Genomic DNA, 22,678 nt, shown 5'->3' on the forward strand with positions numbered 1-22,678 from the left:
GGGTGGCACTAAAAACTGCAACAGGTGTACCAATTTGAAGATTTTTTTTGACTATCCCTTCTCTTTCAATCGTGAATAACCCACCGCATCCAACCAGAGTTCATCTTTCAAATGACGCAAGAAAACTGGTCACTCTGGGCAGCTGCTCTAGTTTTCTTTGCAGTAGTTTCAGACTCATTAACTCAATATATTCTCAGGACTATAGCAATAACAGCTTTTCTCTTGATATTGCTTTTAAATGCATTATGGTTTTAGGTGTGCCAGCTTTATGAAGTTACTGTCTAAAGCTGTTAGGATTGCATTCTTTCTATCTTTGATTCCTGTGTTGCAAGAACGGTTTGTATTTTATCACTTTTGATAACAGAGTTGCATTGTAAACTGAATTATTCCAGTTCTTTTCCGTGAGCTCCCTCACATTCCACTTCATAAATAGAACAGAGGTGATAAACACAAGTGGTTCTATGTATAATGTGTTTAACCACTTGTCTACCAAGGTACAGTATGTCTTAGTAATCAAGAGGTTAATTTAAGCTCACCACTGCTAAACAAACTGTTTTGTTTAGTAGGCACTGGTCTATCAGAGCTCCCAGTCATGATTCTTGGAATTTCCAACTTCTACTTCCTCTGGGTGGCCTAGGACTACAGAATAAATTCTGTCAGGATGGGGGGGGGGGGGGGGGGGGGGTGTAGATTAACGAAACACATGCCCGGATCTTCTCTGCAATTAATGAGCCTGGAAGAGCTCAGCTCTGAACATTTCTGGGTTCACGGCTCTAAGAACCCCATCTGAAATGCAGCCGATCAAGCACAGTCCTGCTGCAGCAGAAGGCATAGGAGACATTGGCATCTAATAGACCCTTGAGGTCTCCATGAAGAGAGACCTTTCATCTGCCAATGCCATCACAAAGGGGGCTTGTTTGCCCTTGTATGATAGCACTAAAGTTAAAGGAAAAAAGGGTGATCAAAATTGTAAACAACGTAAAAAGAACATTTAAAAGCAACCCTGTTACCCTGAGTATGTAAATGATTACCCAACACATCTTAGGTATCCTTTCAAACATTGGAGTGAGATCAATAATACTATGGCCATAATTCACTGTTAAAGTTTTGGAAAGCTTTGCATTTTTTTTAAGATAATAAACATGTTATACTTACCAGCTCTGTGCAATGGTTTTGCACAGAGCAGCCCCGCCTCCTCCTCACTGGCTGTGATTGACCACAGTAGGAGCCAATGGCTCCCACTGCTGTCTCTTTATCCACACGATCTTATCACATTACTTTAGTAAGCACTACATTTCAGTAACGAATACTCTAATGGCATTTTTAAGGCACACAAAACCAAAATAATATATTTTTTGGTAAAATATAAATGATGAGGTTTTGCTGAGTAAATGGATACAAAACATGTCAAGCTTTAAAATTGCGTGCAGCCATGAAATGACGACAAACTTTGGTACCCTACATTTTCCATAGACAACTCTTTCAAAGCACCTAAAGGTCATCAGTTTTGAATTATTGCTCTCCCTCTGGCATCAATATGCAACATGAAGCGCAACTGACGTTTTCGTGTGTGGATGCTCCTGACGCATCTGTATACCTTCATATGTGCCTGTATGGGGGGGGGGCTCAAACGTTTTTTTAGGGGGTTTAAGTGCTTGGGTGTAATTTTATTTTTTAAACATTTTTTCTACAAAAATGTTTTTTTCATCACATAGGGGACAAAAAGTCCTTTCCTGATGCTTTCTTGGTGTCTTATGTGAAACATGAAGGGTTTACTGAAGCTAATGGAGCACAGAGGCGTAACGGGAGGGGGGCACTGTTGCCAGTATTGGTGTGGAAGTGATCAGGCCTAATTGTTTACATCTGACAGCCTACAGTTGGCAGTGTGTGTACAATTCCCTGCTGCTGCTGCTGCTGCTGCTGCTGCTGCTGCTGCTGCTGTTGTATGGCATATGTCAATGGCAATGAAAAGGTTTAAAGCATGCCCTATGGACAATTTGAAGTACTGTAGCTTTTTTTGCCATTTCAGGGGTGCACACAATTTTAGAACTTGACATGTTTGATATCTAGGACTGTCATGCTGATTCTGGATTTGATGCTTAAAGAGTCACGCATAAATAATGCAGCCAGTGAAATTAAAATGGCACTTTCATACTTTTTACAGGCCAGTCATTCACCAGATAGCGAAAGAAAGATTAGGATGACAGCCCCAGAGTTTACACATTTAAAGAAAACCACCAGTGTAAATCTCCCACACGTCTATCCTGACAGATTTCCCCAGTTTTCATTAGGCACCTTCTAGGGGCATGAACTCCCTTAAAAGAAATAGTCAGCAGATAAGAAAACACTGCTCCACTGATTAAAAGAAAAATAAAAACACTATGCTAATGTTCCTTTTTTACCCATATTGCCAATCCTTAATAACCCCATGGTTCCCTTGGTATGAAACACTCAAGGCTCTTTGTCTGGTGGATTACCCATGGCTTCACTTGTGTACTCCATTTTCTAACCCATACACTTTCCGCAACTTTACAAGAACACCAGAAAGTGCCCAACACAGAATATTTTCACTATCCTCAACTGCTGCATTGGATCACGTCCCTTAGAAAGAACCCTGAGTTCCCATATAAAAACTGACCTTATTACATGTATCAAAAAGACAGAAAATCATTTGCGGTAGGGCCTACATAAACATCAAATCAGCAGCTAACACAATACCTAGATACAAAGAACACAAAAATAGGAGCCAAACAATGTAGCGCTATATCAAAATTGATTACAAGATTCTTAAAGTGTCCAAACTCTAAATGAACTTATATAAACATACCTCCAAAGTATAAAGTGCAGTAACACAACTGAAGTGATGTGCTCAAAAAAAAACTTTTCAAAGCTTCAATAAATCAGTAAGTAAACAACTAAATGAATAAATAATGTGCATTCATATATACACAGTAAATAAATAAATAGTGCTTATATAAATACACAGTCTTTTAAGGAGCACACAAATCCCAGACATCTATACAGTAATAAGAAAGTCCACAAAACTGTTAATCAGAGAGAAAAGATCCCTCATGAGAATCAACCAGAGTGGAAGATAGAAATCCTCCACATCCCAGATGGTAAGCACATCACACAACCCCAGTGGAACAGACAGAGTGAAATGATCACTAGCTTATGGTGGTCAAAAGCACTTGTATTACTCCAGAAGGGTATCATCTTCCCACTGCTTGCATCCAGATCTTCTAATAGGGTGAGATATTCCTAGGGCAGTCAGTCTCCCAGGACCCCACTCCGGAAGATGCTAATGCCCATACACGTGGATTAGGGTAACGTTCAAACATCATACCATAATGTCAAGAAGAAGACTCCCCATAGTGAAGGACAGCGATAAAACACAATTTTTATTAAGCCAATGCACTTACAAGTGTAGGAGAATATACAGAGCTTCTATCACATAAAAACATCCACCTGCTAGAAACAAAGATGGCCGCAGTCAATCGCATGCATGGTTGGCATGTATCCCGACTCTGCTCTATGTACAACGTCATCAGGGGCTAGAGACACATGCTGTGTCCACAAAATTACACAGAAAAACATTCAGGGAGGATTGAAACGAGATAGGACAAGCTCCAACCACTGGGCAGATCCCACAGTTAACCCTGAGAGCACCAGTTCATCAACAATGCAGCCCAATGTGTACAGAGGAATGAAGAGAGACCTCACATTGCACCCCCTACCATGCAAAACACAATATACACCAAATCCAAATAATACAAATGCAATTAAGAAAATATATATGAAAAAATAAATAACCCATGTTGCCACGGATCATTAAATGTAAACCATTATTAACCTATTCAATAAAAAATAAGCACAAATCATGTAACCACTCACAAAGTGTCAGAATAAATTGACTAACAAAAAAAAATAAATAAAAAAATAAATAAAAAAAAAAATATATATATATATATATATATATATATTTGCATTATTTATTCATTTGTTTATTTACTTACTGATTCCTTAAAGCTTTGAATAGTTTTTTTAACACATCACTTTGTACATTTATGTTTGCATATCACTTTTGTACCCTAAGCTAAATGCACATGGCCCCCACGCAACCATTTTTGAAATGGCAATAGGATCTCACTGACCCTTTGATACTGGAGGACTGGGGTAAAATCTGATCAGTACATAAACCCAGAGGAACTCTTGAAATGTTTTTCGAGTATCATGTAACTTCTGCTAAGAATAGTCCATTGGAGGTCATTTGGGAAGTGCTCCATTCACACTAGGGAGTTTGAAATCGCAGGTGGAATCACAGCATTTGAAAAACGTGCTGTGAAAATGTGAAAACGTGCATTCGCGTGTTCATGTGCCATTCACTTCAATGGCAGATGAAAATGCAGGGCGTTTTTGCCGCCAGTGTGGCAAGTTTTTCCACATGACAAAGGTGCCATGATTGCGCAAACAAAATCAGAGGACATGCAACTCCCAAAAAAGGTTCCGGAACCATTTTTGGATGTCGCGTGTCCTGTGTTTGCACGACCGCGGCACGTTTGTAACCCGGGAAAAACGTGCTGCGATGGTGGCAAAAACACCCAGTGTTTTCAGGTGCCATTAAAATGAATGGCACCTAAATATACGAATTTTCATAGCATGTTTTCAAATTGTGGGCAGAATTGCGGCGATTCTGCCCGCAATTTGTAACACCCTAATATGAATGGAGCCTTAGATTGGTGGTCAGTGGGAAGAATGCCCCCTTACAATGGTGGTTAGAATGCCATCTTTACAGATAACTAAAAAGACTATTGGTATCACACTACTGGCTCTGCCGAGTGGCAATAGGCTGGAACTATGAAGGCACTTCAGATGGAAGGTCAATTAGCCACAGCGTAAGGAAACTCTAACAACTTTTATAGGAAATCTAAGGTTCCATGGGATTATGGTTAATAAAGGCTGACATAGATACAGATCTAAAAAGAGATTGTACAGTCAGTGTATTGCCAGCTTTAGGGAGACTATAAACAAATAATAAAGCAGCACTGGGACCTTTCTTTTTCATACCAGTAAAACTCCAGACACCACACATTTTGTCAGGTACACCATTTGTAATAAAGGCTATACACCTGCCTATTGAAGGACAGTGTGTTTCACTCTGCACTTCACCCACGTAGAAAGAAAAATCAGTATATCAGTATTACATTTTCACATGCCTATTAGGTTCAAATGGCACAATTGCTGGTAGTCAGCATGTTAAGCATCACTGGTTCAGGTTGTCAGAAATACACTAGTATAGAAGTAAATCACTGCTGTAGCAAAAGAATAAAGGAGAAATCTATTCAATTCAAACATGTTAGGCGAGGGAATGTAATGGGGCTAGGTATACATATCAGTTAATTTCTTTCCCTGTACCCTTGACCTGGTTATCTAAAGATCCTGTGCTGACCACCTTCTTATCTGTCACTCCTGCATCCTGAATGTGAAAAAAAATCCTCCTAAAATATTAGAGAAATCTTTCTAAACATATGAATTGGCAGCAAGAAAACGTAATAGGTTGAAGTGCCCTGCCTAGTATTTTAGACAAATGACCTCTTCCACATCCCCTAAAATTTTTCATAAGGCTCCATGCACACTAGCGGTTTTTTAAGCTCTAAAAATGCTGGGAAAAACGCTTGATAAAAAAACTGGTAATAGTGTTTTTTAGTAGCATTCAGAAGCATTTAGGAGTGTGAAAAAAAGCTGTTAGAAGCATTTTTGGAGCGTTTAGGATTGTTTAATGTCTTTTTCTGCTGGAAAAAAGCTCCAAAAAAACGCTACAAAAACTATTTTTTTTCTGCCCCTAGACACTGAAGTCTTAAAAAATGTGTGCATGGACACATAGGAACATTTTTTTAGTTCTAGAAGCAGAAAACAATATAAACAATATGCTGCTAATAGCTCCTAGGAGCTAGTGTGCATGGAGCCTGAAGAAGTGGGCGCTTCAAAGACTAATTCACGCCTATATTAACTAATGTGAATGATAGGTGATACTATTAGTTACAGTTCAAAATACCTGAGGAAAAGACAAACACTTACCTCTGTTGGTTTGTAGCATCCTACTAATGATTCCTGAAAGAAATACAATAAACACTTTTAATACTAGTATATAATAAAACATAATAAAAAGAGTTCACTTACATATCACATTAATAAAAATAGCAATAGGCAAATATTTCTATATCCTGTGGAAAAAAAAACATGTATGCTCCTTGAAGAAAATCCCAAACCAGAGTAAAAGTTACCAGTGTGAGGGTAGGCTATTTTTGTGATAACCCTAAATGGTGGAGAGCCAAAGGATATCGTGACATAGCCAAGACACAAAAAGTGGATGCAGGTAATTAGCTATTCAGTTCTAAAATGCGTGTGAAATGCACTTAAAAAAACAAGAGCGGGAACCCTCATTCCCGAAACTTGATACAGAGCCGGTCAAATACCCAGAAACACTGCTTTAATAGCAGAATGTAGTAGTACTACTAGCTATAGTAAAAATGTTTATGCAAAGTAAATGAAAAAATGCAGGCAAGCCATTTATTCTGTGTTATGTCCCTCAAATTCTCTGGCAAGTAAATTTTTTTGGAAACTGCTAATGCTGGATGCAAAACAGCCTAGTCATCATTAGATATGATTTTCCATCAAATTTTCTGGGACTATTAGCTTCTTTAAAAGTAACCCTGCTGTAAATGCTAGTAATATGAACAGAAATTCGTCCAATGAGCAGGAGTCGACTGAATTTCAGTATGTGTGTACTCCTGACTAACAGAAGCTGGCTTCTTTCCAACGGTCCTGCTGGAAAATCAGCATTCGATGATGGCATTGGCTGCAAGCGCTGATCTGTGTATTCTGATTTGGGGGGGAAAGGCTACCCTGTCATAATGTAATAGCTCAGCGGGAGAGATCCCTGCATTACACTTTGTTGTGTTGATGCAGGGATCTGTCAGTTTTCTTATGTTCAACCCCCTTGAACGAAAAAAACCCCCAAAAAACTGGATGTACCGATCAATATATATCTTCCCCTAACTAATCTGGAGCAAAGAAGTCCATTGCAGCATACATATCAAACATTCTACATACATTTTACATACTACTTTTTTTTCTATATCAAACTAATTTTTTTTTTTACTAAAGAGCGAAAAAAAAAGGTACATAGAGAGAAAAAAGACTCTTTACTCACCCTAAGAATGCATTAATAGGTAATTGTGGTAAAATTGCAACTAGAAGGGTGGTAAAATAAAAAATAACTCCAGGCAACAAAATAACTAATGCCCTGTTCACATATGGGCAATTCTGCCCCTGATTTAAACGTTGAAATGGCTCTGCTGAAATGACAAATCATTCATTTTAATGGTACCTAAAAATAAGGTATGGTTTTGGCAAAATTGTTGCGCAATAAATTGTGCTGAAATCAAGGAAAACTGCATTGTGCAAAGCTTCTTGCCCAAAAAAAAGCAGGAGATTCTTTTGGGAAACAAGCTTAAAGCGATACAGTTTGCTGCAATTGCAGCATGATTTATCGCGCAACAATTGTAGCAGAACCACACCTTGTATTTAGGTGCCATTACAATGAATGCCACCTGGAAATTGCATTTATAATTTATGATTTCAGCTCATGCTCTCTGCTGACTGGACAGCTCTGGTTCTGAAACAGCAGAGGATGTGTCTGAGCTTTGCAAAGAGATTATTGCTTCCCTACAGAGAGCAAGGCTCCTTCTCTACTGTGTGCTGCAACAGACAGTTTTTCCATAGAACGTAATCTGTATGACTTTGGTACACCTTGAATGTATATTTAATAAGTAAATAAGTATATTTAGCTAATTTAAAAAAAAAGGTCATTTGGGCTTTGACCAGGACTCACAAATGTAGGATTCAGTCTGAGTCAGGCTTTATTTCCTGATACAAGCTCAGCATTTTTCTTTGGATATCTATTTCACATACCCAAGCTTATCCTGTATGTTAAACATCTAACAAGCCCAGAAAGAATTCGTACTTCTGTATCTCTTTTATTGCCAACATTTTGCCCATATTTAGACAGATATTTCCCTAACAACCGGCAAGCAGATATTTGCAGATATTTGTGATTGCTCTTAAACTAGAACAAAGATCCACTGCCATATTTGTTTAACAAGCACAGTGGCACAAATGAAACCCACTTAAAAGAAGAGTTTATCAGGCTGGAAAACCCTGGGTATTACCTAGTGCCCTTGACTGTCTGATGTGCTTGTTATGGCTCTTTAGCAAAAATGAACCAATAGCCTTTCTGATGATCAAAATCAGAAGTATCACCCGCCAGCTATGACCAGCTTTACTTTTCTAGTAGCAGCAGTTTATAATGATAATGTTTACGTACCCGTAGTTTTATAACTCGTTCTTCTTCACTGGATGCATCTAGAAGATCATCTATGTCTATTTCTACATCCGGCATTTCTTCTTCCTAAAAAGGAAAAAAAACAAAACAAATTAATTTACATAACCTAATACATTTAATTGCTGTTCAATTTCATACTTGCATCGATCATTGATATAATATTATCTTTTATTCTTTTTTCATTCAGTATCAGTGTTTGTTAGTGTTATATTATAAATGTAGTAGTATAAAGAACCTTATTCAAAACTAAAGCTACTTACAGACATATGAAAGTGCTCATCACACTTTAGAGCCATCTTTAATATGAACACTTTTGAAAGATCATATCAATATTATTATTATTATACAGGATTTATATAGCACCAACAGTTTGTGCAGCGCTTTACAATATAAAAGGAGACAGTGAAATTACAATACAGTTCAGTACAGAAGGAAAAGGAGGGCCCTGCTCATGGAGTTTACAATCTAAAGCTTGGGGCACATAGACATCAATGACTGTAAACAGACATGTGACTGTGCTAGAAAAAAAAAAATCGGAGCTTCAATATATGTAAAGCACACTTGTATTATGTACATAGTCCTTTAAATATTTTAGGATACATAGGCATGTGGAAAAATTGCTCATCCAATGGAAAATGGAAATGGAAACATTAATCTGTGAATGATCTTTTGTATAAATGGACTTTTTTTAGACCAATGTGCAACTTCATTTTTTATGACTTTAGGTAGCTTATGTGATTCCCTATTACACGCACTAAGCTTACCAGTAGCTGGCAACTGTTGATAAATGGAGCAATCCAAAGAAGAGGCTGCTTACTATGTAATCTTAGCAATATGGCCACTGATGATGTCTGCTATGATGAAACGCGTTGGGGAGAGCAAGGAGTGAAGTCATCACACACACGAACTGAGTGCGGCGATGCTTCCATGCTGGTCTCTATTTTTCCTTTTTTGAATATCATTACTTAATAAACACTCATTGCTTTTATCGATACTGCACTATTGGGCCCTTGACTTTCTTTTATGGTAGTATATTATTATCTGATTGAGAGGTTCATCATTAATATAGGGCTATGAAGGTGAAACAGATTGTACTGGCTGGAGAAGCTGGGACTCTCTATTAACCAAGTGCTTCTGACCTCCCATACCCTAGAGCTATATTTGTTCGGTAAGAAGTGTGTGCACCTGGCGGTTTGGGATTGCAGAAGTTTGGCACTTTGTCACCGAAGTGATTTTCATTGAAGCACTTTGTTCACTTTATGGACAGTTTCTATATAGTGGTTTATTTTTTGTTGAGATTTGCACTTTATTGGGATTTACATCTATTGCACAATGTGTGTCACTCAGTTGTGATATTCTTTATGAAATTATTTTTAAAGAGATTTTTTTTGCAATTGTTTTATGTCTAATATTCTGATTGTAGAGTGCTGCTGATTCACAACCTAGTCACTAGTAATTTTTTGTAACACTGACCACAAAGTTTTTTCTGTTTACTAGTTATGTAAGTGTAAGTAACTGCATGGAAAGAAAAGGAATACTGACTTGTATTTGTAATGTTCCATTTCATTACACCCAGAGGTTTTATTTGCTAGCTATTAACTGAAATATTTCTTCAGCTATTTCTATGAAAAACGTGCTTTACTGAGGACTTTGCATTTAGAAAGTCAGTTCCCATATTCCGTCCAAGACAATCAAACTTTTTGTTTCATTTTGAAGTCATGCAGCTACCAATTGGAGTTCATCATGGAAACAGAGTATCTAAAGGTGATCTAATTTATGGAAAAAATTTCACTGACACCAAATCTGAAAAGGTGTTAAATATCAATGGTGTAATTATAGGTTCAGATCAGTTCTATAAATAAGAAGCCACAGCAGTTAGGTGCTAAGCTGATAATTGCTATATTAGCTTAGCATAGAGAAGAATGTACACCAGTCAAGTCTTCACAAAATAAACTGCAAGTAGTGACACTCTTTCTTAAATAATTAAAGTGTTTCTAAAGGCATTTTTTAAAAATAACAAACATGTATATACTTACTGCTGTGTGCAGTTGTTTTGCACAGAGCAGCCTGAATTTTCCTCTTTTCTGGTCCCCCGCAGGCTCTCCTGGCTCCTCCCTCCTGCTGGGTGCCCCCAGAGCAAGCAGCTTGCTATGGGGGCACAACACTCCCAGCATATTTAACCCTCTGATCGCCCCTCATGTTAACCCCTTCCTGCTCAGTGCCATTAGTACAGTGTCATTGATTTATTTTAGCACTGATCACCGTATTAGTGTCACTGGGGATGTCAGTGACACCAAGTCAGTTCCCCCCAGTGTCAGAATGCCCACCACAGTCCCGTTATAAGTCTTTGATCGTTGCCATTATTAGTAGAAAAACAAAATTCCAGTATCTATACCACCATTTGTAAACGCCATAACTTTCACGTAAACCAATTCATTTACACGTATTGGGATTTTTTTTTAAGAAAGACATGTAGCAGTATACATTTTGGCCTAAATTTATGACGAAATTTGATTTTTAAAATCGTTTTACTGGAAGCGGTTATACATGTCCAGTAAAAAAAATACTGCTACAGGGCGGTAGAGGTGCGCAAAATCACGTATACATACGTGATTCGCGCTCCTGTGGTTTTTACGCCCCTGTCAGATTGTCTGTCAGTACACCAGTAATCACATTTAACTCCTTGATTGACAGGAACAAGCTCACATACACAATAAACCTCTATTGCTAGTATAGTGTCTGAACGGATCAATATCTTTTATCAGATCAGCACTATACCAGCGTTTACATTAGTATAGTGTCCCCAAAAACGCAACGTTAGCGTGATCAGCCCCGGCACATGCCAGCACCTGCATTTAGCCCATACACTTACTCCTCCCACTTCTCCCCCAGCAAGTGCAGTGTCAGTAGGTCACTGTCACTTGCTACAATGCACACAAAACCACAGTGTTCGCAGAATCAGGCCTGCTCTTTTTCCCGTGAGTAGCACTAGGTACCTATAAATTTAGTGGCCAAAATGTCAATGGAAAGGTACTCTAATGAAGAGACCTACAGGATTCTGAGCATGTTAGATGAGAGCGAAGGGGAAGACTCACTGACACAATCAGCCTCAGAATTCGAACCTGTAGACAGCAGCGACACCCTGACAGGTAGCTCAGGCGATGGAGAAGAGGTCCCTGCTAAGATCAGGCGTACCCGACCCCTTCCCAGGTTGCTGAGATGCTACAATCGCATGATGACTTTCATATGCAGCAGAGTGCCAGTACTAGTGCTGCTCTACCTTTTGGTGAACTGGCGAGCACCATCGGCCTAGTACATCCTGGTCTTTCACATACCAGCACTGCAGAATCACTTGGTGACATGGCAAGTCCCATAAGTGCAGTACAAGCTGGTGCGGTGGCGAGCACAAGTAGTGTCCCGCAACCACCAAGAATTCGGACAAAAGCCGTAGAGCCCCTAGTATCCTTCTGGACGTGCTTGAAAATCCCAATTGGTAGCCTCCAAATTCTGCAGCACTTGTACTTCCCCCATTCACTACCCAACCCGGAATTCGGGTGGAAACAGCAAATTTAATTACTCCCCTGATTTTTTGGAGCCGTTTTTCACAGAAGATCTGTATGCATTGATTGTAGATCAAAGCAATTTATATGCAAAACAGTTTATCACCGCCAACCCAAATTCAAACCTTGCCAGACCATTCGCATGGAAACCCATTACGGTTTCCAAATTTAAAGTTTTTTTGGGCCTAACCCTCAACATGAGCATTACTAAAAAAAATCATATGCCCATGTTCTCTGCTGCCACGGTCAGGCAAATATATGAGAGTATAATGCGTTTTATGCATTTCAATGACAACAAACTGTCGTCCTCAGGGTGACCCTGAATTTGACTGGCTCCACAAAATTCGGCCCCTCGTGAATCATCTTAACCAAAAATTTGCTTATGTCTACACTCCCCAGCAAAACATCTGCGTTGATGAGTCCCTCATTAATGTTTTTGGCAGCCTTGCATTCAAACAATTTCTCCCCAGCAAGCGGAGTGAAAAGATAGTCAAGTAGAACCCATGAGAAGAAAGATAGTTTGGGACTTGGTGACATCCTTTTTCCATACGGGGGGTACCACTTATACATGGACAATTTTTATTCAAGCATGCCACTATTTAGATATTTGTACAATCTTGGAATTGGTGCATGTGGCACAGTGCGACCTGATCGCCGGGGCTTCCCCCAATGGCTTGTAAATACCCGTCTTAGAAAGGGGGAAGAAGCCTGCTTGAGAAATGAGGATGTCAATCAGCTGCAGCACCGAACAGAGTCTTGCTCCCAGAATATACATAAGTGTGTGCAGTGCTGTTTGATTAGATGTTTCATCCGCAGCTAAAAAAAGGAGCATATATTCTTCTCTTTTTTTCATTCAGCCCACAGGCTGCATAACAAAAAAAGAACATAGCATATAAACCCAACAAGGACCAGTGACATACTCGTACATCACTGGACTTTGAGTAGTCATACCAGGATGATGCCGGGAGCTGCAGGAATCATCCTGGTATCGTTTTTTTCAGCCGGCGATTCGCTTTCATGTAAAAGCAATCCTAGTGGCTAATTAGCTGCAGGATTGCTTTTACAAGCAGTAGGAGAAGATGCCCCCCCTCCCCCGCTGCCTTCCACGGCCTTCCCGGGCAGTCCCGTGCCATCTGGGGAAATTGAGAATGCAGTCAGTGTTTCTGCAGCTGAACATAGAGCTGATTGGAGACCGGAAGGTGCCAATCATCTCTATAGTCTAAGAAATCAGAAACTACGAGCATTTCATCACTTCAATTTCACAGGATATAAACTGCACCATTTGCAAATTGAGAAAGCATCTGATCACACCGATCTTGGTGAGATTAGATAATGTAAGGGCAGAGGAGATATCTAGAGTCTGCTAGACCCCAGATTTCTCAAAAAAGAATATGTGACAATGCACATTGAAGTTATAGGGGATATTTTCATTCCCTGTGATAGCATTAAAAGTGATAAAAAAAATGAATGGGACAGTGTAAAAATAATTAAAAAAATAAAAATAAAAAAAAAGCACCCTTGACCCCCCACCTGCGTGCACGAGCGTTGATCCTGTGCCAGTATGTAAGCAGCGATTGCACCATGCATGTGAGGTATCGCCGCGAACTTCAGATCAAGGGCATTAGTTCTAGCACTAGTCCTGCTCTGTAAACCTAAAATGGTAGCTTGTAAATGCTTTTAAAGCGTTTTCCTATTAATATTAAAGATGTATGCAGTTTGCCTCCATTGCACGGGGCATGCACAGTTTTAAAGCATGTCATGTTTGGTATCTATTTACTTGGCATACCATCATTTTTTATATTTAACCAAATAATTTTCCAATATATTGTGTTTTTGTGCATTAACATTCGCATTTCAAAAATCGCTGTGCGAGTACTATGTGACATAAAAAATTGCAGCACCCACCATTTTATTCACCAGGGTGTCTGCTTTAAAAATATATACAATGGTTGGGGGTTGAAAGTAATTTCATAGCAAAAAATACTGATTTTTTTTCATGTGAACAAAAAGTGTCAGAAAAGGCTTGGTCTTCAGGTGGTTAGAAGAATGAGTGATGTGTGGCATAAACTTCTCATGCTGGGCATAAAAAGCCCCCACCCCACAAAACGACCCCTTTTTGGAAAGTAGACACCCCAAACTATGTGCTGAGAGGTATGTTGAGTCAACAGAAGAATTTATTTTTTGGAAAATGACAAAAAAAGAAATAATTTTTTTTACACAAAATTGTCACTTAAATGATTTATTGCTCACACATGCCATGGGTATATGTGGAATTACTTATCGAAATACATTCTGCTACTTCTCCAGAGTATGGGGGCACCTTCAGGCTTTTAAAGGGCTTTATTTCCTCATTACACTTCCTGACTACCTATCACAGTTTCGGAGGCCCTGAAATGCCAGGATAGCACCAAACCCCCCCCAATGACCCCCTTTTGGAAAGTAGACACCCCGAGGAATTTGATAAGAAGCATGTGAGTATTTTGCAGATCTCGTTTGTTGCCACAAGTTTTTGTAAAGTGAAGAAAGAAAACAAAAACATATTTTTTCTTTTCTTTTTTTATATTTCAAAACCTTGTGATAAAAAAATTAGATTTTCAAAATGATAAATTAGATCTTCATAATGATTTAATACAAAATAATTTAAATCATGCAGTTTGATGATAACTGTAAGTGCAAAGAAAGGTGAAAAAACAAACAACCATTGAAAAATGTGCAAAGATTTGCACAATTTTTTAATATAACTATCTATGAGTTCACACACTAGCAGCAATAAATTATTCACTAAAATTGTACATATGGGTACAATAACTAATTCACAGAATTTCTCCAAAGAACTCTGAACTAATTAGAAGCAGGATTTGAAATAATAAAAGATCTGATTAAATCTATTAAACACAGACAACAAAAACAGACCTATGCAAAAAAATAATATAAGGTTTGGGAATTTTTTGTCTACTTTTTCAGTTCATGTTTGTTTATACCCACAGTTTATATTTTACATCATCTTTATTACAAAAAAATTATTAGAGAGTGCACCTATAGCTAGTTTCTGGTTAAATGAAGATAGGGCATACAACAACTTCAGGGCTGTCCCTCTATCATTAAACCTTTATACAAATACATCTGTCTAAAGCAGACAAGGAAGGGACAGGAGGGGTGGCCAGCCATTCCTCTGACTCATACAGCTGTTTATAATTTGAGATTCAGCGTTTCAGCTCTGTGAACAAGCTTTCAAAGGGCAGCTTAAAAACAAGTGAAAAATAGTCTTAGGTAGGCCATAGATGAATCGACTCTTGGGCAGTTCAGCAGGGACCGGCCAAAATTTGATCCATCTATGGACGGGCAGGCTGTAGCCAAGTCGATTCATCGATCGACATGGGTACAATCAGCCTGTCAGTTTTTTACATGTGATTACTGCCAGTGGCTATAGCCTCTAGCAGTATCCATTGTGTTCTGTCGGCTGGGAGGGCTCCATGCCAGCAGAACACAATAGCTCTTTGGGAGGGATTCCCCTATCGACACTGACTATGTTGATGGGGGAGCGATTTCCTTTCCTTCCTCCAGGAAAAAGGCACACATTCACAAATCTAAATTTAATAAATGAATAAAACCAGTTAACAAAAAATCCCTTCTTCCCACTGTTATGTGCCAAAATGCACAAGAGTTAAGATAAACTAGTGCACTGGGGTGCTATTCAAAAATATTGGCTGTGCATTTCATTGCACTGTGGATCGTCCATTACCATAACACATGTGTGAAGCATATTTACTTGTATGTTCACTATTTCAAAAAAAAGCACAATATAAAATTTACAAATACTGGTTATTTATTAAACGAGTACAGTTTTATATTTAGTAAAAATGTTGGAAGTTATGTTGTGTTTGCACGCGGTAATAATGATTTTAGTGTATTTTTATTGAAAATGTAGCTTTGATAAACATTTGCGCAACTGTCATGGGGCCTATATCATCAACATTTTTCATATACAGGTACTGTGCTTTCAAATACAATATATGGTTTGGAGGTTTTTAACTTTGAAAGCTCTAAACCAAAAACTGTGACAAGAAAAAAAATAGCAAAAATAGTTTAGCCAAATAAGGTGAAATATGGGAAGCAAGGCCTTGCAACAAAGGGATTAAAACAACCCATTCTTGACCACTCTAGTTGCAGGTACTGTGGAGTAATTAGTTCACAAAGATCACACTAAAGGCTCTAAGGTCCCATTCACACCTGAGCATTTTTTAGCTTGAAGCTTGAAAACACTAAACATCCAAAATCCCATGTACTTGAATGGTGATTGTTCACATAAACATTCAGACACCTGTAGCTCAACACCTCATGCTACAAAAGCTGCATGAGCTACCTTTGAGGCATTTTTCTATCCCTATACACTTGCAAATGTGAGAACTGAGCATTCTTTGGGTATAGCACAGGGCGGCCCCAATCCCACTCCTCTCAGGTTCCCTGCTGGCGATCCTGGCTTCTCCTCTACTTTGTGTGTCCCCATAGCAAGCCATTTGCTATGGGGACACACACTGCATGCCCGCTCCTGCCCTGTGTATCTACAGGGCCACACTCCATAGACACACACAGCTGGACTTAACCATGCCCCCCACTTCTTCTTCACCGCATTTGCTTAACAGCACCAACAGCCCATGGCTCCTGCTGCTTTTCGAGTCCCTATGTGATAAGGAAGCGAGGGAGGAAGTTTCACTAATCAACCACCTCCTTCTAGTAACTAGCCTTCTATTGGCTACAACAAAAATGCTCAAGCCTAAATACGCCTGCAAACCCCCCCCCCCCCCAAAAAAAACAACAACTCCATAATCATCTGTAAATGCTCACGCTCAGGTGTGAATATAGCCTAAAGAAGAAAGAAGTTGAAATTCCAGTATTTCTGTTGTGAACTTCTCCACAATGCCTATAGTTGCAGATAAATGAGGGTTTGTTTTAAATTGTTTAATTGTAAATATGTAAACATCTTAGCAAGCATAGACTGGGCACATGATCACTTTATTCGAAAAAGTGGGCAGCTCATATATGCAAGAAAACCCCCCCCAGCATGTTACAGAATGCATACTTACAGTTGCAAGAAAAAGTACATGAACCCCTTGGTATTACGTGGAGTTTTGCATGAATTGGGCATAAAATGTGCTCTGAACGTCATCTAAGTCACAACAATAGAAGAACACAGTCTGCTGAACATAATACTACACAAACATTAGATGTTGCCATGGTTTAATTGCACATAACATGTAAACATTCACAGTGCAGGGAGGAAAAAGTATGTGAACCTTTGGACTTAATAACTGGTTGACCCTCCTTTGGCAGCAATAACCTCAACCAAACGTTTCCTGTAGTTGCAGATCAGACCTGCACAACGAGCTGGAGTCATTTTGGACCACTCCTCTTCACAAAACTGTTTCAGTGTAGCAATATTCTTGGGATGTCTGGTGTGAATCGCTCTCTTAAGGTCATGCCACAGCATTTCAATCGGGTTGAGGTCAGGACTCTGACTGGGCCACTCCAGAAGGCGTATTCTGTGCTGTTGCAGCCATTGTTTTGTTGAATTACTTGCATGCTTTGGGTCATTGTCCTGTTGCATCACCCATCCTCTGCGGAGCTTCAGTTGGCGGACAGATGGTCATACGTTTTCCTGCAAAATGTCTTGATAAACTCTGGAATTCATTTTCCCATCAATGACAACAATCCGTCCAGGCCCTGAGGCACCAAAGCAGCCCCAAACCATGATGCTCCCTCCGCCATGTTTTACAGTGGGGATGAGGTTTTGATGTTGGTGTGCTGTGCCTTTTTTTCTCCACACATAGTGTTGTGTGTTCTTCCCAAACAACTCAATCTTGGTTTCATCTGTCCACAGTATATTTTGCCAGTAGTGCTGTGGAACATCCAGGTGCTCTTTTGCAAACTTCAAACGTGCTGCAATATTCTTTTTGGACAGCAATGGCTTCCTCCGTGGTGTCCTCCCATGTACTCCATTCTTGTTTAATGTTTTCCTTATTGTAGATGTGTCAACAAAAATGTTAGCATGTGCCAGAGATTTCTGTAGGTCTTTAGCTGACACTCTGGGATTCTTCTTTACCTCATGCAGCATTCTGCGCTGTGCTCTTGCAGTCATTTTTACAGGACGACCACGCCTAGGGAGAGTAGCAACAGTGCTAAACTTTCTCCATTTGTAGACAGTCTGTCTTACCGTGGACACATGAACATCAAGGCTTTTGGAGATACTTTTGTAACCCTTTCCAGCTTCATGCAAGTCAACAATTCTTGATGGTAGGTCTTCTGAGAGCTCTTTTCTGCGAGGCATGGTTCACATCAGACAGTGCTTCTTGAAACCAGTAAACCCAAAACAGGTGTGTGTTTTTTAAGGGCAGGACAGCTGTCAGCAACACATCCAATATCATCACACTGATTGGAGTCAAGGTTGGCTCACTCCTGGCTCCAATTAGCTCTGGGAGAAGTCATTAAGCTAGGGCCTCACATACTTTTTCCTCCCTGCACTGTGAATGTTTACATGTTATGTGCAATTAAACCATGGCAACGTCTAATGTTTGTGTAGTATTATGTTCAGCAGACTGTGTTCTTCTATTGTTGTGACTTAGATGACATTCAGAGCACATTTTATGCCCAATTCATGCAAAACTCCACGTAATCCCAAGGGGTTCACATACTTTTTCTTGCAACTGTACATACAAGTGCGCCTGCAGCAAACCTCCAATCATTAACTAATTGCCAAGAATATAAACAAGTAATGAATTTCAGAAACTGACTATACGTACACTGAATGTTTATAGCAATGTTAGTGAACTCCGCCTCAAATCAGATGTGAGAAGCCAGCAGTCACGGTCTGAGCTACTTTCCATAGGCAGATTTATACTTTATTCTTAGCGTATGTGGCACTCATTTACCTACATTTAAAGACCACACGCAGATATCAAAATTGCTATAGTCCCTGAGGCACTCAAATGATTTATTACTATCCTATATTCGAAGACCCCCAAGGCATGTTTGCAATACTTCTAAAAGCAATGCAAGCATTTTTTTTGCATTAATTAATACCACTGTGTTCTGCAAGGTATGGAAATTATGAGTTATTCCCTTTTTTTAAAGCCAAGACTTGACTTGTGCTAAAGAAAAGCTTACCAACTGACAAGATGAAAGAAGTCTCAATAGGATATGGATGACAACACTTTACCATGGGGACAAGCTATCTATAGGTAAGCTTCAGCTAACGTTCTCCTGCTGTGCGCACATTTCAGGATCTTTAACATAGTAGTGCTAAGTAGCATATTTGCATGATTAGCCCCATTAATGTTTAATTTTTTAACACCTGAATGGCTGGTGAGAATGATAATGTTACAGGCAAAAAACAAAACTGAAGTTTTATTCATAACTGTGACAATTGCAAAGAAAATAGTTGCAAATCTAGTAGACTGCAAAAGAAAATGGTATATTAAATTTTGAAGAGGTGGAACGTTCTGCAAAAGATTACAAAATAATTTGTCATTTTAAATTAAATTGATTTCTGGATTCAGCTCGAATATTATATTTCTTCTTGATTTTTCTTGGAGTTGGGACTCTTTTGGGACTGCTACTAGCATTTTAAGAGTAACTGTCAATTTTTTTAATGTTCTGTATTTTGCCTAATATGAGCAATGGTGAAACAAACAATATGCACACCAATGTCTGAAAGTCCCAATAGTTTGTGTACACCCTTACTATTTTTCTTTCTTAGCCTATGTTCTATGGAATGTTTACATTTCTGTTACAGGCTTATTGATTTGACAATAAATTTGTTATTATTTAGGGCAAATTCACACTAAAATCCATTAAATTGCAGAGCAGTTCGAGCGATTCACCACTTCTGCTGCTCTGCATTGCCAGATGTAAGAGGGGGCAGTGTGATGTATAATTCAGCACATTGCATGGCTCCCTTTTTTCTAGTTTTGTAGGAGCTTTATTTGATATATAGAAATGGTACACTTCATACACTGCAATGTCTGGCAGCACGCTGTGCTGCTCTGCCTGACATTGTAGTGCGATTTGGCTCAGTGATCTGCGATAAAATACAGCATGTCTGCATTTTACTGCAGCACACTACCTCATAGCACTAGGCTGTGTTGCAGTGTGAATAGGACACATAGGAAACAATTGTTGATGATACTGTCTTTCAAATATGATTTTTCTTGGCAATCCATACTAAACTAAAAAATGCACCCTTTTTATTAAGTAGAAATAACAGTAAAAAAAATCAGCAGGAAAATAAAAGTTTAGGGGACAATGCAAATGGGGGAGTTAATGAGTTAATTAGGGATGATTATGGTAAACTAAGGGTTAAAGCTGAACCCCAAAGAAATAAAAAATGCTCCCCTGCGGTAGAGATGCCTGCACTGCAAGGGTTAAATGCTCTTTTATTTCTAGGAGGCTGCAAAAAACAGTTTTACTTTTCCAAACCTCAACTCCTGCAGACTCCTTCCAGGCTGTAAGACCCATCACTGCAGTATCTTCTCTGCAGTCACAGGTCATCTGACATCATCAAGTCCAATGCAGAGTCCACAGCCCTGCACTTGACGAGAGAATGCCGGAAAATAGCCCACTGCCAGAGGGTAGGGTAGAGTACAGCACCAGTAGCAGGGGGCGCAGATCATTATGTAAGTAAAACTTATTTTTGTGCCCACCTAAACCTAAGGCTAGGTTCACACCTATGCAGTTTGTGTTTGAACCATTTCTGCAGTCCTGTTTGTGGTGCGTTTTGGCACATGCGTTATTGGAGCGTTTTTATTTTTTTTTATTTTTTGCCCAACTTGCTACTGGGCAGATTAAAAACACAAAATGCATCAAAAAGTGGAAGAAAACCAGCACTTGCATTTTATATGCGATTCCATTAAAGTCTATTGGACTAAAAATGCAAACTGTTGTGGGAAAAGAAGTCCCTGACCCTGTCCAAAAACACGCTTGCACGTGATCCATAGAAAATCATGATAAATGGCATGCACTGGGTTCCTGCAAAATGCAAACTGCATAAAAAAATGCACAGGTGTGAACCTGGCCTAAATGAGCATTAAACGATTGTAGTTCGGAGAAGTCCCACTGCAAGGGAACATTTTTCCTTTCCCCAGAGAACGGCTTTAATAAGATGGTTAACAGGAACAAATGTATTTTTTTTGTTCATTTTTTTCCTATGTCATGTTGCTTTAACTGATAGCATATGCAGACCGAAGCTCATCCCTTTGATCTGCAAATGAACTAAAGTAACAATGTTATTCTCTAACTCATAACAATTGTATCAGAGGATCTTCTTTGACAGCGGCAGCTAATAGGGCCCATGCATGCCAGTGGTTTCTATCTGCAGCTATGTTGCATTTTTAGGCACTGCACATGTGTGGGTACATCATTTTTTTTGTTGTTTTTCCGACATGACGGTTTTACAAAAGTCAAACGTTAGACGGCCTTCTGTCGAACAGAGATGAGTGCACATGGATCAAAAGTCAGTCCGTTTTAAGTATGTGTGTACAGGACTTTAATGTCTTGTAGACGTAAACACTTCACACAACCCAATGACAGTTAAAAGAAGAATATCAGTACTGTTAAAGTGGAAGTAAAGTCCTTTTTTAAAACGTAAAAACCTATAATAAGGCTTACCTGTAGGTACAGTGAATATCTCCTAAACGTGCACTGCTTAGGAGATATTCAAACGCATGCAGCCAGTGACATCACTGGTGCGTGTGCTCTGAAAGGACGGCATACCTGTGGCGTTCCTTCACAGCCCTGTGCCAAACCCAAAAATCCAGTGAGCATGTGCGGGAGTGACGTCATCGCGGCTCGGCAAGTCAGACGACTTTGTTCTAAGGTAAGCATTTCATAATGTGCTAGTATGTGATATATACTAGTACATTATGTTTTTTTTTTTTTTTTTAAAAGCAGTGGTTTACTACCGCTTTAAATCTCTAGAATTCCTACATGAACATGGACCAGATACAATGTTGGGATGGTGGAGCAACTACATAGCATAATCAGGAATGAGGTTCATAAAAAGGACAATGAGGCTTTTCTGGTAGCTAGTCTGTGTTCTTTTAATAAATTACGAATACCGCAAGACACATACAGGACAATATCGTGTCCATTAAATTCAGAGAATCTACTAATCCAAGACCACATAAGTGTACAGATCATGAACTCCTATGCTTTGTAATGGAAAAACACCATGTACAAGAATGAGATGCACTTTAAGGTGAAGGGATCCTGAATGCTGAATGTGTATGATAATAATATGCTCCACTTGACGCCACGGCAGAAATCGCTAGCTCGCATAGTTTAGCATTGTGTTGAAAATTACCAGTGAGCAGACTGCAAACAGCAGGCAAGATTGGGACCATTTCGTTTCCTGAGAGAAGATTATAAATAGCCTACAGTGGGAAAATTCCTGACAACTGTTCTTGTTTGAACAAAATGCTCTTTATCTAGTTATATTTTACTCATTTAGCCTTCCCCATTTCTGTATAGACTATAGATTAGGATATTTTCTAATAAAATGGAGGGAATGCTTCTGACTGGCAGCCATTTCAAAATGAAATGTAAAACTGCAACATCAAAAACCATTAAAAAAAATCAAAAAGAGTGATCTAATAAAGGTGCTTAGGACACATTTCTGGCAGTGTGTATGTAGTCAGAAGCCTTGCACCAAATTAACAAAACT

At 39.1% G+C, this 22,678-nt stretch overlaps 1 protein-coding gene across 1 annotated transcript in view; it reads right to left on the reverse strand.

Moving 5' to 3' along the window:
* PPP1R14C (protein phosphatase 1 regulatory inhibitor subunit 14C) overlaps positions 1 to 22,678 on the reverse strand; it is a 91,601-nt gene that overhangs the window by 6,575 nt on the left and 62,348 nt on the right. The window contains exons 2-3 of the mRNA XM_089694259.1: positions 8,387 to 8,470; positions 6,079 to 6,111 (exon numbers count right to left, since the gene is read on the reverse strand). Coding sequence (XP_089550385.1) covers positions 6,079 to 6,111; positions 8,387 to 8,470 — 117 coding nt within the window. The remainder of the gene's footprint in view (positions 1 to 6,078; positions 6,112 to 8,386; positions 8,471 to 22,678) is intronic.

Source organism: Staurois parvus, unplaced genomic scaffold, assembly GCF_062004578.1.
Source record: "Staurois parvus isolate SC_StPar_1 unplaced genomic scaffold, SC_StPar_1.0 ptg000657l, whole genome shotgun sequence".
NCBI lineage: Eukaryota > Metazoa > Chordata > Amphibia > Anura > Ranidae > Staurois > Staurois parvus.